The 17,057-nt window shown below is 42.1% G+C and overlaps 1 protein-coding gene across 1 annotated transcript; it reads right to left on the reverse strand.

Annotated features, from left to right (window-relative positions):
* Nucleotides 1–6,147: 6,147 nt before the first annotated feature.
* gcgrb (glucagon receptor b) lies at nucleotides 6,148–15,026 on the reverse strand. The gene is made up of 13 exons (XM_076090780.1): nucleotides 14,973–15,026; nucleotides 14,751–14,847; nucleotides 14,527–14,634; nucleotides 12,745–12,833; nucleotides 12,200–12,306; nucleotides 11,405–11,561; nucleotides 10,805–10,964; nucleotides 9,782–9,842; nucleotides 9,491–9,560; nucleotides 8,072–8,160; nucleotides 7,838–7,982; nucleotides 6,946–6,987; nucleotides 6,148–6,570 (listed from the first exon to the last, which is right to left on the reverse strand). The coding sequence occupies exons 1-13, from the start codon at nucleotides 15,024–15,026 to the stop codon at nucleotides 6,148–6,150; spliced, it is 1,602 nt and encodes a 533-aa protein (XP_075946895.1).
* Between the last annotated feature and the right edge of the window lie 2,031 nt (nucleotides 15,027–17,057).

The raw sequence follows: 17,057 nt of genomic DNA on the forward strand, positions 1-17,057 counted from the left end.
TGCTGTCATGTAATTGCATTTGTTAGGAAAAGACAAATGCAAGTACTTGTAATGTAACTCGCGATCATCGTGAGTGTGTCACTTGGTTCATGAAATCAGTCATTCATTTTTAACCATAATTCCTTGCCGTGGCAACATAAGTCACGCACCATTCAGCCGTCCATGAAAACAAACAATATGCTTATGTTGCACAGGTTCAATGATTATTTTCATGCAGTTATAAACAAATGGGATTCCTGTTGATGAATATGAATAGACAGTGTCAATCCTTTCGTTTCGTTATATATGTATTTATTTACTTCAAACATGAAACAAATAATAAAAATATAATTAACGAAGTACAATACTGAAACAGTAGTGATAAACAGTAGGCTACTTAAGCAAACTGATTTTTAGTACACAGAAAACGACTTAATTACGGTAACGACAGCGAGTGTGATTTGTAATTTCCACCCCCGGCAGTGAGTAGTATAATGATGTCATTACTTTTGTTGTTAAGTAATTTGTGCTTCCTGTCAGCAGTAAGTAGTTTGATTGTATGTAATTAATTTGCTTTCTCAAGCATACTCTCCCTTTCTTCTCCCAATCTCTTCTCTCTTACTCATTGAAATTCAGAGGACATGTGTGCGAGATAAAGAAAGAAGTGCAGCTCATCTAAAGAGACAAGGGTGTTCAAGAGACATCTATAGTTAGTCTGACTCAGGGTCAAGGAGAAATAATTTTACTGGCAAGAGGTGCAGCAGCTGACAAGTCATTAGCAGTTATGTAAGTCTGAGCCAAGTGTGGAAGAAATCCCCATCTATCTCTGTCTGTTTCTATTGCTGTTACATATAAAAAGGACTTAATGAGACGTCAGGCATCTGCACTCTGTATCAGTCGCTCGGCCTGCAGGACCAGTGTCGTCGAGGTACATGCGCGTGATGGCTCTTCAGGGATCTCCAGACGCAGGAGAACACAGATGATGGGAAAAGTTCAGCCAGAGCAACCAAAACACAGTCCAAGTGTTACAAAAGAACAGACAACTGCAACTCTGGGTCCACGGTTCAAACTACGTCACACAGCACTCGGACGGCGGATGAAAGCAGATCTGTCCCTCTTCGTCTCTCAAAGGCTTCTGGGGCACAGAAATACTGTAACAACTCAATTTCATTTGTATGTTTTAGCATAAATAAGGATTACAAGGAGGCTGCACCATTAAACCAAGCTATAGTCTCTTGTTTCAACAGAATGTGAGTTTCTTTAGTTGTGGCAAACAGGGAAACCAATCTTCAGAGTTTGTGTTTTGTGCTATTTAGCAAATGTTAGCATGCTAACACGTGGAACTAATATGGTGAACAAGCTAAACATTACACAACATCAACATATCAGCGTCAGCATTGTGAGCATGTTGAAATCTGCATTTAAACCCTTTCATTTATGAGCAATCATGGACACTTTGACATGCAGACAGTAGGAGCCTGATGGTTACAGGCTAACACTAACACCCACAGCCACCACTCTACCTCCAACCACCACCCTGCCAACACGGCTTCAAACAGCTGTTACGCTGGCAGGTCTGTTGACTCACAGTCTCGATGTTCAGTCTTGTGAAAGATGAGTTGACTAACCGTCAACAAACTCAATTTATTAAATTAAGTTATAAAAACACTCTATAGTATAGTTAAAATGTGCAGGATGGAGGCTGACATTCTTCAGTTCATTGTTGGTGAAGAAACACATCTAATCTCTGAAAATGTTGTGTGTCCGTACCTCTGTGCATGAAGGGAAGGGCTGCTATAGCTGAAGTGTTGCAGTGGGAAATAAAAACATTTGATTCGTATCGCAGACCAAATCGCATTGTGCTCATGATCTGATTTTTTTGCAATATCAAAACCGCAGCCGCACAAACACAGACGCTCACATACTATTCACACAGACGTGAACAATGTTTTTTCCTCTTACTTCACTTCCGTTGGTCTGTTAAACCTCACCCAGTTGGACTGAAGTACTTTTCACAATAGACCTGTCACGGCTGACTGATGCCTACACCGTGCTGCTCCTTTGTCATTGTTCTGAGGTGTTGTTGTCCTAATCCCAAAAATAACATCGCCTGGCTTGGTGTGGCACGTGCATACGACTTCCTATCCAGTTACAACTCACAGGAAGTCGGGATTTACAGCCACAGAAAGAGATAAGACAGAGTTCACACTGACACTGACATTGCAATACACACACACCCACACACACACACACACACACACACACACACACACACACAGGTGATGATGAAACTGGAGATTTCTAACCAAATCCAAGTCACTAAAGGTCAGGGAAAAGTTGGATTAAGCCTTTAAATATTTAATCATTCAATATTAAATAATACCTTTAATCATTCATCCAGTAATTATGGTGGCCTTTGCTTTGAAGACGGCACTCAGTAATGTGGATCTGCTGGAGCTCCTAGAAGTCTCTGAACAGAAACTGAGAGAAAGCTGATCCCGGATGGACTCTAAAGAACTCAAATGGACCAGAATTCAGAAAACGCAGACTGCACTCATTCAGTAGCTAAATCTTTTGTGGTAAAAATTAAATCAACATCGGTTTAGCTGTGGGTCTGTGCTGGAATACGCATCACAATATCGCCGTAATATGTTTTCCCAATTAGCAGAATCTACTCCTCAGATGGTTTTAGCAGAGGTATCCTGAGGGGCAGTTGTACAGGATGTGTGGAGGATTTTTGACCACTGTAATATGTTTTCAGTGACCCTCCGATTACCTAATGTGTTTTCCACAATCCTCCCTGCAGACTTGGAGCATCACGACCAATCTGGAGCATTCGCTGGTCCCAGGAGTTAAAATAATATGACAGTCCTTAAAATAGATGTTTCCTGAGCAGACGGAACACAAAATCAACTATAACGACCTGTTTGTGTAATATCTTGGCTTAGGTTTCATAATTTTGAGTCCTTTTTTTTGTCTGGGTTTTAGGAAATGAGCCTCTGGTTGCTCATTAGGAATCAGTAAGCAATATGCATTTTGGTGAGCTTCTTGGTGATCATGACGGGCCTGCACACATAAGGGTATGAAATGAAAAAAGCAGTGAGGCTGTTTGCAGATATATTTCTTCATTCGTGTCCACTAAGCTTTCAGAGTAAAGTAATCAAACACTAATATGAAATAGGTTTTCACTCAAGGTGATTAATTTATGCTGTGATTCAGTCATTTAAATTTAATTTCTTCGGTAAGAATCAATACACAACTTCTGTGCCCTTAAAAAATCCTTGGCTTCTACATTTTCTAAAGAGTGTATGCACGACAACAAACTGTTGCTTCTCAATGGAGCCTGGTCTCACAACGCTGACGTCAAAGGAGCAGCACACAACAAAGGTAAAAATACAGTTGTTTGTATGGATTTAAGGTAAAAACACAAAATCACCTCAAAGACCACATGTTTGACATTTGCTCTTGAAGGGGTGTAACACAACATGCATTATACTGAATGCCATGCAGACTAATTATACTGTAAGCCCTTGAATCCTATACCCTTCATCATACTCCACCATAGGTGTCTAATGTTCAGTTCTAAAAATATAACTCCACTTTTCTTAGAGACTGTGTGAGTGAGTCATCATGGCATCCTGTGGCCCTGGAGACACGTAACAGTAACAACTACAGAAGAGGTTTTGAGAGCTTTGCCAGGTGTTAATATTGTCACTGCAATAGCGTCACAACCGAGCAAAATGCTGTCACAAACTTGAGATCAAAATGAAGGCTGAGTTTGAAGATGGGTGAGGTCCGAGCAAGGGAGAGAGTGAATGCAGTCAAACAAGCAACTACATAATTAAATAAATCAAAATCTTCTTTATTTCTAAATGGCAATGGTTATTCTCGGAATAAACATGTGCAATACATCCACATAAGAGAAGTAAAAGACCTGTCCAAGCCCTTTAATTCAAACTTCTCCAATGCATACTGAACTCATTCTGTCTTTACATATAAATAAGTCCGGCGATTCCCCTGAGAGACATTGTGAGCCGTCCTTTACTAATATTTCCTGCCGGCTATATCGTGCCGCGCAGAGAGCCGCCTCCATTGGTTAATGTACTCTGTTATATGTAAATACGAGCATGAGGAGGGAGGGAGGTGTTTCAGAGAGATTTCTAGGTCAATCACACACAAGAACACACGTACACGCACGTTATCGGGGACATGCATAATTCATGAGCTGGGAACTTATTATCCTCCAACAACACACAGAGGAGTCGTTATAATTTCATGTTGCAGTCGTGTCCAATGGAAACATGTGTGTCGATTGATAGTAAGTCCACTGATGGGCTTTGCGGTCAACCGTGATGTGAGATAACTGCACACACAGATTAATTCATTTGTCTAATTTTTCAGCCAAATTTGAAGCATGTTTTTCCAGAGTTTACTTACTCGACTTACTTTTTTTTGCTCAAAAGCCGGTCAGCTCACAGCCTGTAGACGCACTGCATGACTGTGGAGGAATGACACTAATGTCTCTCTCTCATATGTTGAATGGACACAATATACTGACACTTCGTTTAAATGGACTCAAGGAGACGTATGAGATGCAAACATTTAGCTTTTATAAAAAACTCTCGTGACATTGTTTGCTTTGGACCCATTCTGAAAATTGCAACACTTTAAATACAAGCACAGGTACAATTATGTTTTGAGTCTTTTCTCAAGATAATTTGTCAAGTTTATTCTAATTTTTGAGTCACCTGGACTGCAAGCAAAAACACAGTATACACATTTGTAAAACTATACCAACAGTTAAATCCGGCCCGTTTCTGAACTGAATCATGCTTTAAAACACCAATCCTTGTTTTAGTTTGCCAATTTTCTTAATCCAAGATTATAAAAGTGGTTCTGTGTGGCACATTTTGCTTTCAGAGTCATGAAATATGAGGCCTGATCCGATCCGTTAGAAGAAAAACAAAAATCAATAATCAGCTGGCTCCTCTGTTGTTAATATGGTGCTCTTTTCAACAAAACATGTTCACTCAATATATCATGAAACTAAAAACCTTTCTGGCACATCAAAGGACTTCTTCTTGTTCTGTGTTTTCCTCCAGAATGCTGTATGACTGAAACAGCGTGAGGCTGTGTGGACATGATTGGAGCAGATTGAAGAAGGACGGTGATTGGTGACCTGGAGGTACTTGAGTTCATGTGAAACACCAAATATCACGATTGCCAAATTGCTTTTCATCCAATTTACTAAATGCGTGTCAAGGAAGAGAAATCAAGAATTAAATTAAAGTGTCCTCGCTGGATAAATGCAAGTGCTGTTGGCATATTCCTATTTACATATATACACTTTAATATTGTTTCACCAATATTTATCTATTGTTCACATACATTCAGTCAGGAGAAGCTGTCGAAAGAAGGGAATTATAGATAAAAAGGGAGGGAAGGAATGTGCATGAAATAGTGGATTTGATGTAGAATCATGGTATATTATTATTTCCTGTTTGGCTTTGTCCATTTAAAACCAGAATAACTTACACATCACAGTCTCTCTGAAGAGGATTCCATCCTCTCTACCTCAGCACGAACCGTGTGAGTCAGTGGTCTCTCAGTTCCGCCTTCAATCCAAGACATGAGTCACGCATGCTCAAGTCCACCTTCAGTTTCATGTGTGCAAAAATTAAAATAATATAACTTTGAGACTTTTGAGAGTTTCCTTTTAGGAGTAAAAAGCATCCATTGCTGCAAACAGACAGACAACACCAGTGTGACTCACAACGACAACAGCGGGAGGCTACATATGGAAAGGTGTGAGCAGGGTTGGTGTCGAAATAGCAGTCCTCCACAAACACACACACACACACGCACACACACACACACACACACACACACACACACACACACACTCACGTAATCACCCTGGACACCACTAGAGTTTCTTTTTTTTTTAACATTCCTAATGTCTCAAGTCAAAAAGTGCTTTTTCAATTAACGTCCCCAAATCAATAAATATTAATTTGCAGCTGGGCAGGTTCAAAGGTCCTGATCTGCGTGGGTTACTTCCTCGTTCTCTTCCCGCTCAGGCTGTCTTGTTGGCACATGACGAACACTGATCTGAAACACCGATGAGCACAATCAGGGAGAGTTTTCGGGCCTCGGAGCAGGTCGTCCTCAGACATTAGTCTCCTCTCCTTCCAGGGGGTATGTGCCACACTGCGCCCTCTCCTCCAGACACACGTCCTCTGTGGCAGCGCTCACATGACTGCCGGCGCCTCGGTGTGGCAGGAAAGACAACTGCAGGGTGTGCTTGCTGTTGGCGGGCCCGCCTTTCCCCGCCCCGTTGCTGTAGCAGACGACTAGTGTGCGGTTCTCCTCAGGTGCGGCGGAGCACGAGGGTTCTCTGTCCGCTTCATTGAGGCGAGGCGAGTCACCACCAGGGTCGCTGGCGTTGTCTTCATGGAGATAGGGTGGATTGCCGGTGCCGATGCTGCCGCTCTTGAGGTGCGGCGTGTGGCTGTGGGTGTGACGGTACTCCTCATCGATGTCCTTACCCAGCTTCCACCGCTTCCACTTTTTCAGTATCTCTGACTGCACCTGAGGGACGATGGGACCGCAGAGAGAGAGAGACAGCAGAGGGAGGACAGACACGCAAAGATTTGTGATGAGGATTAAATAAGACACTGAGCACTTCATTAGATGGACTCGCTCTCTTGCCAAACATTTGAAAGTTTGGAGATTATAGATGGACGATGATGCGTCTGTCCCACTTCGTAGACAAAAGAATAAAGTGGAGCTTGAACAAAGGTGGAGCTTTCAGAGGTATAAGAGGGCCGATAAAGGCTGGAGACAGAAACACTGATGATGAATCATGTCTAATTTATCGTCTCTACAAAAGGGAAAGGAAGGAACTGCAGCAAGAGCAGAGATTAAATTAAGGATGTGCTTTACATGAAAGCACATCCGTCTCACCTCTTTGTTGACGAAGCAGTACAGAATGGCAACCAGCAGGCCCTGAAACAGAAGAAGGAGCTATAACAGTTCAGTCATGTCAGATACCTGAAAATAAACTCATGTTTTAGCCGGGCACAGCTATGATCAACAAATACCCTGATATCACTTTTGCCTTTTTGTCATAGAACTCCATTGTTATCCAAAAAGTGAAGAATTGAAAACACATGAAAGAGCCATATTGCTGCCCACTGTGAAGATAAACGGTCTGCTAAGTTAGGTCTACAAGTACTCGATCTACTCGTGGCAGTGATGCAGCACTGCGCCAACAAAGGCACGGAAGAAGACTGCTATCAAATAAACAAGGGTGGTAACACATAGGTTTCTAATTGTGCTCTGCAGATGTTTTATGCGGATGGAAAACAGCATATTTGTTATATCTTCATGATACACACAATGCATTTGGTGAGTTACACTGGATGTAAACAGAACTTTGTTTGTTTGCAAGACAAAGCCCCACATGATGCCTTTATATATTAATACTATTCAGCCATTTGTATATTTGTGGTTTGCTCCAAATCCATGTATTGCTCATTCTGTATTAAAAGGTGTCCGCTTACCATTGAGAAAGTTGGATACGGTTAGCGATGCTAACGGTCCCTGACCAACACATGCTCAATCCCAACTAGTCCAATATCGATGCTTGGTCAGTATTTGAATGCATCGTTGTTATGTTTTAAATATATATGCATGATTAATCAAATATAATGCAATTAAAGAAACAACAAAAGGCTGATAAATGATCTTGTATGGCTCAGAAAAGATAAAAAAAATGTTCTAATGTTCTGATCTGGTCTGAAGATGTGTGTGTGAATGAGTGAGAGTTCAGTTTTACGTGAAGTGAAGCTCTGACCTGGAAGGAGTTGAACAGCAGGTCACAGAAGAGGCGAATGAGGCGCAGCATGGAGCCTTTAGGGACGGACTCGTCGATGACGAAGGTGAAGAGGATGGCGTGAATCCCGAGCAAAGGAATAAGAGTCAGAGTGGACTTTGCTAATCTATTACAAGAAACCAGAGAGGTTAGCCACTGCTCCTTCACCAGCTCCATCAGGTAACAGTCAAGATTCAATATGCAGGTAAGACTCACCTGAACTTGTAGTCAGTGTATCTCATCTTATGAGCTTTGAGTTTAGACATCAGGATTTTGATAATTCGTATGAATATGAAGAAGTTAATCTGAAATAAGAAGACAGGGAAAGTTAAACGATGCAAACAAATATGTTCTGTAGATGTTTGGATGACAAAATGTGTGAAAGAGAGACAGAGACGCCTGGAAATGTCTCCTGTGTGTGCTCTGAAGGATTTGCAGTGTGTGTGTGTCTTACACACACACACACACTATTCACACACTACTGTGTGTGTGTCTTACACACACACACACACACACACACACACTGTGAGCTAGTGCAGACCCTCTTCAATGACAGAGAACATTAATTACTACGGCACTCAAGTTAAAGCGCTCCAAATTTGGTAACATGTGTATGTTGTCCTGACAGATGTGTTTGTGTGAATGTGTGTGTGTGTGTGTGTGTGTGTGTGTGTGTTTGTGTGAGAGCGTGTGTGTGTGTGTGTGTGTGTGTGTGAGTGTGTGTGTGTGTGTGTGTGTGTGTGAACAATAGTTGAACCGCAGGGTGGTGTTTGGGATTGCTGGAGGATGACATATAACGTACGGCAACTATTTAAGAGATTGCGAGAAAGAGAATTTTTCCACGGAGCACAAGCTGTGTGACTTGCACAGGAAACACACGGGTTTCTGAATATGTCAGCGTGTGTGTGTGAGCACACGTACGCTTCTGCATGAGGTCACAAAGGTTGCTTCTGTTGCTGTGCACTAAGTGTGTCCATCCATAATCTCGTTTGTCTCTATGAGAACTAGAGGCAGGAAACACACAACTTATTTTTGTGTGTGAGGGCGTGTGTGTGTGTGTGTGAGTGAGGGTGTGTGCATCAACAACACCAACGAGGCGATATTACAATAATAATAGTCTAGCGACATATGTTCATCATCCAATAGGAGTGTCTACTCCCAATCACTCTTTCTTGCTTTATTCCTAAATGAATCAGTGAATTTAATCATAAAGTTATATTATTGCAGAGTGCACTGCAGAGCCTGACAAAGAGTCATGCCATGACTATTACTCCATGAAATATCGTTAGTAGCTACACTTCAAAATCTAAAGTACTCAGTGAGGAGAGATTATTGTGTTACTGGTGTACAGAAATGGATGCCGGGAAACTGTGAAATGAGGTGTAGTTCTTAAGTGAAGCAATTTTTACTTCAACTCTCCTTCCAACTACTGCATGATCGACACACTTTCAAAGAAGCACACACACACACACAAACACAATGTCAGCTGCAGTGTGTGTGTGTGTGTGTGTGTGTGTGGATCAGTATTTCCATCACATGCCAACACACTCTAGACTTGACTTTCCTTCATCACATTGTTCAACTGCCAGACAGAGAATATGAGGATACCAGACACACAGATAAAGACAGTTTTACCAGATAAGCAAACACTATCGGAGAACGGATGATCCACCAGTATCCCATGTTGATATTCCTCTCCCAGCACCTACATACACACACACACACACACACACACACACACACACACATTTAAAAGTGTAACCTATTGTTGTTATCATTGTATTTCTGATCTTTTCACTGTCTCCAAAGGGTCATCGTATATTCATACATTATAGCATAAACTCTCACAACTCACAGTTACACGATCTGTTACATCTAAACTGCCTTTTTTTTGATGTGGCAACACTAATACGAAAAGCAACTTACTCCTCGTTCTCATACAGATATTTCATCGTGATCCACGGCAACACGAATATGAGCGGTGCGCCTGAGAACGACAGAATGTGAAACAGAGAAACACGTTGTGAGATGGAGACCGTCCTACTTTCACCAGTGTAAAGCACACAACTGATGTGTATAACAAATTACAGTTTGCTCTTTATTTATTCTTCTAACCAGTTATCAGGCTGATATGATGATGAGTTTAAAATCCCATTATCTCAAGACACATATTTCTATTCTTCTCTGACAAGATGACGACTGAAAAGGTCTCTAAATATTAAAATGTCTCCCTGTGTTCGTGCACCTGGTCTCTTCCTCGGACATTCTCTGCTCTGTCGGGCTGCAAAGACAACATCAATTGGACAATCCAGTTCATAATGTGGCGAGACAGTTATTTGTTATCTCCGCTCGGGGAGGACTTTCATAATCACGGAAATTATCTTGAATTCTCAAGATAACGATTTAATGAAATTATCATCTCAGAATAGCAAGCTGAAAACGTATTATGAACATCATAAAGTCTTTATTTATTTGGAGATAATTAGAGAATTTAGTTTTAAAGAAAACAGGTGTGAAATGACAAACCAAAGCTGCCCCGGGGCACACGGTCGCTTTTTTTATTTTGCGCCCTGAGGATTTTTAAAATAATATATTATTAAAATGAGTAGGAGGTAAGGAACTACTTACTTTTTTAGATGTACCTGTTCACGTTCAGTCTGCTATGATCATGTTTTAGATATATGGGGGCTTAGCAAGGGGCTACCTGACTCAACTGCTCTTTTATTACTCTATTTACATACCTGTTAACCATTCTGGTAAATGACTGACTTCCTGTTGCTGAAGACTGTTTGATTGAGTCTGTTTGCTACGACTGATCTATCTGAACTCTCTGCTTTTGGGTCAAAATCCTGTTTACTCTTCTCGCAAAACTGACCAATATTTGTCAATCGGAAAAATAGCAGAAACACAGCTTCTGTATTATTAGCCACTGTGTCAGAGTGACCTTACCCCAGCCAATGGCCAGATAAATGTAGAAGTACTTCCTCTCGCTGAACACAGTGATGACGAGCAGGCTGTGCAGGTAGATGCCCTCCACCAGCAGCCAATAGTTGTTGGCCATCACGCTGTACTGCATCATCACCATGGCACCGCGGCACCACGTGACAGCCTGACACACGGCACAGGACGGGGGTGGTGTGGATACAAACAATAAGCCAAGGTAACATCTTCTCCGATAGTACAAAAGTCGAAAAATGTGACTGCAGCACAACACAATGCTCAACTCTAGGCTTACGGCAGCAGTTCAGAGGACAAGGAGTGGTGTCTTTCACATGAACTGATATGCTCACACAAAAGCGCCTCAGCACAAAAGAAGCAAATCACGTTTACAGGAACCGTTTAGCTGCCTCTTGCTTATACTTCATGTGGACTGAAGTCCTTGGCTCCTTCTCCTAATCGGCACTATTAGAAGTTACAAGCACTATTTTGCATTTACGATGTATGTTCCACGAATAGTACAGGAAGTAGCGTGATGTATTTGTCTGATGCTGAATAGCTGCACACGAACACAACTCAGAGATGAGGCTGACGCGGTGTGTTTGGTCTCACCGGTATGTTGAGCCAGGCTTGTGTCCGGGTGTCATTGCTGCTCCTGGGGTCCAGTGTGAGGGACAGCAGGGCGTCTTTGACCAGGATGGACACGGCTTTCAAGATGAAGGAGGCAAACAGGTTCATGTGGATGTTGTTCCTCATACAGTGGAGCTTCCTGGTGCACATGGGGGACAGTGTGTGTGTGTGACGGCTTTTAACTTTGATTTGTTGTATTCACAGGAACATGAGTATTACCCAATCCTTTATTATCTGCTCTCATCTTTTGTTCTTTACATTTGTTCCTCTTGATTCTCTCCTTCCTTCCTTGTTTTTTTTTCCATTCCCGTCTTCTTTCCTTACTTTGTATCCTACCTTGATTCCATCCTTCACTTTTCATTCATTGTGTCTTCTTCTCTTCCTTTGTTCTGTCTGTTCTTCTTCCTTTCTTTATTCCTGCCTTCCTTGCTCCCTCCTATTCCTCCTTTCTTTTCTTTTTTCCATCTTTCTTCCCCCTCCATTTATTTCCATGAGTCTAAAAATTGCTTAACCTTTTCTACACTTCCCTCCCGTCTTCCTTACTTGTAATAACTTTGCCTTATTTCATTCATCGCGTTGTTCCTCTTGTATTCTGTCCATCTGTCATCCTCTTTATTCCCATTGTTTCTCCTTTCAACCTTTTCTTCTTTCCTTTGTTCTCTTTCCTTTTTCTCATTGTCCTTCACCCCCTTTATCGATCCATTCCTTTCCTTTTTTTCTTTTCATTCCTACCTATTTCCTGCTCACTGCTCTGATTACTCCTCCTACACGTGGTACCTGAAGGTGATGAGGATTCCCAAGGCCAGTAGCAGAGCTCCCAGGGAGAGTGAGTAGCCCACTGTATACATGATCCGTAACTGACTGAGGATGCGGCCATACTGCTGCTGCAGAACCAACAGGAGAGACAGAGTCAGATGCTTCCATACAAACCCACCAATCCATCCACACACACACACACACACACGCACACACACACACACACACGCACACACACGCACACGCACAAACACACACACACACTACAATTTAGATTTGGCACAAAATATGTAAAAAAAAGGGCCCTGAAGAGAATTTGAACAGATGGGAGAGCTTCCACACACTGAGGAATTTCATATCAAGTCAAGTTAAAGTGTCAAGATATTCATAGTCACAATATCGTCTAACCATCTGTCCAAGTAGCGTCACACATTATAACTGTTACCTCATAAGGCAGGCTTGGCCCACACACACACACACACACACACACACACACACACACACACACACACACACACACACACACACACACACACACACACACACGCTGTACTGTGTACACACACCTCCCCAGGGTCGTCCTCACATTCGCTGGTGTTCTTTTGCGCCCATTGACCCTCTTCATTGCAGAATCTGTAGACCAGACCCTGCTGAACTGTTCACACAGAGACTCACATTACAAGATTTTACATTAGGACGGCATGTGCACCCCCCACTGTTCAGAAGTCGCTTCATCCCCACACAATCATTTGTTTGTTTGTAGGACAATAAATATTTAGTGACATTATCTTGATGATCATTGAGGTTCATTCGTCACCTTTGACAGATTAGTGTCTTTCACTAAAGCTACATAAAAAGCTTGGAAGCAGACTTTGAATGAAAGTGAAATATGCTTATTCACTTTCTTGCAGAGAGCTTAATTAATAGATTGATGCCACTCTCAGATCTATCGCAAATATGAAGCTACAGCATGCAGCCGCTAGCTCAGCTGAGCACAACGACTAGAAACAAAGGTAAACGGCTCGCCTCACTCTGCCTAAAGATAAAATAAACTCTAAAGCTCCCAAATAACACATCATTTCTCCATCATTTAACATGTACAGACGTACAGATACGAGGTTTCAATCTTACCTCCTTAACTATGAGCAAGAAAGCGAATACGTTTATTTCTCGGGTATTTTTTTGTCAACAAATAATGTTTTGTTTCATTTTTCTCTGTCATTATAACTGACCACACAAAGACTAAATATGAATTCTCAGTTAACCCACAATTACTTCTGAGACGTCATTAGGCCAAAGTTAAATGTCCAGTCGCCAGTTAACAGAGACAATGACAATTTGTTTTTACAAATTTTAACCAAACTGTTAACCTGAATATGGCAGTAAGTCACTATCTATGGAGTGTATGGCTACAGTGCTGCGACTAACTTAATCTGCAGATTATTGTCTTTGTTAATTGCTTCAGCATTTTGTTGAAAGATGTCCACCACAGCTTCCCAGATCCCATGGGGACATCTTCAAATGTTTTATTTTGTCTGACAAATCAAAAGATATTCAACGATGATACAAAACAAAAAGAAGAACAGAGAGGAGCCCTGCCAGGCTGCTAGTCCACAACAGATAGCAGAGACTAGCTCACTTTCACTGCCTCCAAACCACCTGCAGGAAACCTGAACATCAACAAATAACTGATTCGACATGGCAAGAGCTGCTATGAGTTAACACTATTATAAAATAAATGTATTATTATCTATCTGAGACAAAAGCAAAACTGTCTCAGAAAGCTCCACGTCCGCTGCCCTGGAGAGTGATAGCTGACTATGTGGCCTTCACACGACTCATGCTTCCTTCACTCTCTGAAACTATTGTACTATAACTAACTATTGAAACTATTCAGTGAAGTCTTCAGCCAACACATTACTGCTTTCTTTCATCCCACTGAAGGACAAGGACGAACAGTATTTTGAGATGTGTTGTCATTGCAAAGCTTTTTTTCAATTCACTCCTCTGAATGACTTTAATTAAAGGGCACTTTGAAGAGCTCTTTCTCTGCAGTTATACTCTAACATCGTGTACCTAAATGGGCGCTGTATCCTTGCACGTCTGGACTTTAATTCAACGAGTGGGACGAAGACTATAGTAGCAGGTTAAAAAAACTCTCACATAGAGTATTTCTCGTGAAGGTGTGTGTTGAAGAGGAGCTCTAGTTTGAAAAGGGGAGATTTTGCACACAGCCCGTCAAATCACTGATTTTACTCTAATGCACTCCATGTATTTGCACATATATTTCCACGACAATTTCCCTTGGAAATAATCAAGTTTATCTGATCTCATCTGAGCACTGATACCTTTACGGTACCATGGCAGGAACCATGGGCAGGAGACATTGACAGTGGTTCCTGGGAGTCCATCAGGCCAGCAGGCGTACAGGTCAAAGGTCCTATTACACACCAGCCCTGCAGTGGAGAGCAGATCTGTGAAATGTGTGCTCTCGGCTTACAGGAAGTGAGGCTTATTTCTCTTATGCATCTCTTTAAGACACACGCTCCAGCTGCGGGGGAGAGGGGCTCACCTGTGGCGGGGGGCGTGGCATTGTGGTAGTGCAGGCACTGGTTCTTGTAGCTGCTCCACTGCTCCTTCACGAGCTCCAGGGAGTTAGTCGAGGAGACCTGCAGGAGGAAGCCTCGTGTTGAGTTTCAGTAACAGCTGCCGATCAAAGGCACAGCTCATTCTGTGTGTGGGCGTGTGCAAAAGAGAGCGAGAGCGAGAGAGAGAGCGACGCCGTGAGACGTACCTTTGTGCAGCTGCAGAGCATAAGCAAGGCCAAGAGGAGACACACCTGGGACATCCCACTGACGCTGGGAGGGTGGGGGTCGGTGGGGACCAGAACACAGAGGAGGCCCGAAACATGAGGCGGTCCCGTCCCTATCTCACCGCGTTGCCTACACACGATAGGGAGAAGCTTGTTAGTGTGAATAGTGTGTGTGTGTGTGTGTGTGTTAGGGGCCGTTTGAACTGCAACTGAAAGAGGGATGGAGTGATATGCTGAAGAATCAATGAACAGAGAAAAACAAGCAATGAGTAAGAGACTGCTTCTTTTTCCCCACTCACAACAGCTCATCACAGCAGTCAGATGTGAACACCATGGACCTCCACGATGCCAGATTTTCATAAACAAAAATCGAAAGTAACGAGGTTTATTTCTGGGTTCATCCAATTGGTCGAATCAACAGAGAAGCATGAGTTGTTTTCCACACAACAGAAAAGAAACAGCATTGAAAACCCAACATTGCAACATGTATACAAGTCAACAGTGTGCTGTGCATATAGGACCATCTCTTGTGCAAAATGTACAACCGTGCTTGTTTTGCTAAACATTTCTCAAATCATTTACTGCAAAGTTGCCGCACAAAAGCATCAATCAATAATAGGATTGGACGAAGATGGTGCCTTCAGGAAGAACAGAGATTTTCTCACATTGTGCTTAATCCCATGTCTACCATATTTATTGCTAAGAATACCTGTTGATTGAAAGCCACAACATCAAATCCTAACAAATAGAATCATTTGCATTTATGTGATGATTTTGATGGCCAGTGCATTCTCCTGTCCTGTGCCGGTTGACCGTCTTCACCAACGAAGTTGGAGAACAAAACGAAATCTGAAACGTTTCTGCAAAAAACACGTTGACGATGGAAACATTTTTGGCTGAAACGTTTCAAATTCCACTCTGTTCCAGTCTCTGTGCTTCTGTTGAGGTGCCTCTGATGGCCGTGTGTGTTTCCGTGTGTGTGTTTCTGTCCTCGGTATCAAGCTGCTGTACCTGAAAGAGATCTGAGGGAAACATCGATAGCCTGTTGTCGCAGCACAAAGATTAGCACCTTCATTTTCAAAGAACAGAGCAAACAAGAACACAGTGAGCTGCTGCTGTATTTCCTTCCTGCAACAGACCTTGTGTTGACTTTATGCTGCTGAGGTAATCCTGGAGTGATTCAAATGGGTCAAACAACCAGGCAGGTAATATTTTCTTATAATGAACAAATCCCATAGAAAGACCAAAACCTACTGTACTAACACATGTTGTCTGAATATCTAAAGCCTGATAATCCTCTGTGTCATTAACATTCACACATCAATCAGCCACATAGTTGAACTGGGTCACACATTCCTTCATTATGATGAGCACAGGCACTGAATCAGAGTCAGTCCCACTATCACCGCCCCGCTGCTGTAAATACTCATAGAGCATCAATCAATCCTGCATTCATTCGCAGCTAAGAATAGGCCCTAATAAATCAACTATTTACTGCTGATAGAGTAGAACCTACAGTGCCTTGTTGTTTAAGGGAATTACGGAGCCTTTTTTACAAGTGACACTGAGTATGAACTAATGGGCTTCAGATGTTAAAAGACCAAAGAACATAAAGAAGCACAAGACCTTCAACATAAAAGAGTCTGCTTCCTCCTCTAGGTTTCCATTTAGAATTGGTTGTTCTTAGAGAAAACTACTAATATTAATAACTATATAAAACATGCTTTCTGTCATGATATATGAACTATGCAGCTTTATGAATGAAATAATCAATTACAAGTCGAGTCGTTTTTGATCCAACGTGTATTTTTGGGTTAAATAGGATCTTTGTAATCTGCAGTGTATTTAATTTCATCTCCTAACCTCCCTCGTATGCACCGTCCCATAAATAGAGAATCACTTGACTCTCATGGGTAGCTGGGCATATGAGAGCTATAGTGTGCATTTATGTGTGTGTGTGTGTGTGTGTGTGAACATGTGTGCGGCTGGCAGCATCTGTGTGTCTGTTTTTAGTTAACCAAGAAGACAGCGCATAATCACAGGACTGTCTCGACCCGATAGCCTTAT

Source organism: Anarhichas minor, unplaced genomic scaffold (assembly GCF_050575085.1).
Source record: "Anarhichas minor isolate MPS153535 unplaced genomic scaffold, ASM5057508v1 ptg000012l, whole genome shotgun sequence".
Taxonomy (NCBI): Eukaryota; Metazoa; Chordata; class Actinopteri; order Perciformes; family Anarhichadidae; genus Anarhichas; species Anarhichas minor.

Coding starts and splice junctions, on each gene's coding strand:
- gcgrb (XM_076090780.1), bottom strand. CDS start 15,026: ATGTCCCAGGTGTGTCTCCTCTTGGCCTTGCTTATGCTCTGCAGCTGC. Junction 14,635..14,750: donor TGCCACGCCCCCCGCCACAG/GTGAGCCCCTCT, acceptor TCTCCACTGCAG/GGCTGGTGTGTAATAGGACC. Junction 10,965..11,404: donor AAGCCTGGCTCAACATACCG/GTGAGACCAAAC, acceptor GCCGTGTGTCAG/GCTGTCACGTGGTGCCGCGG.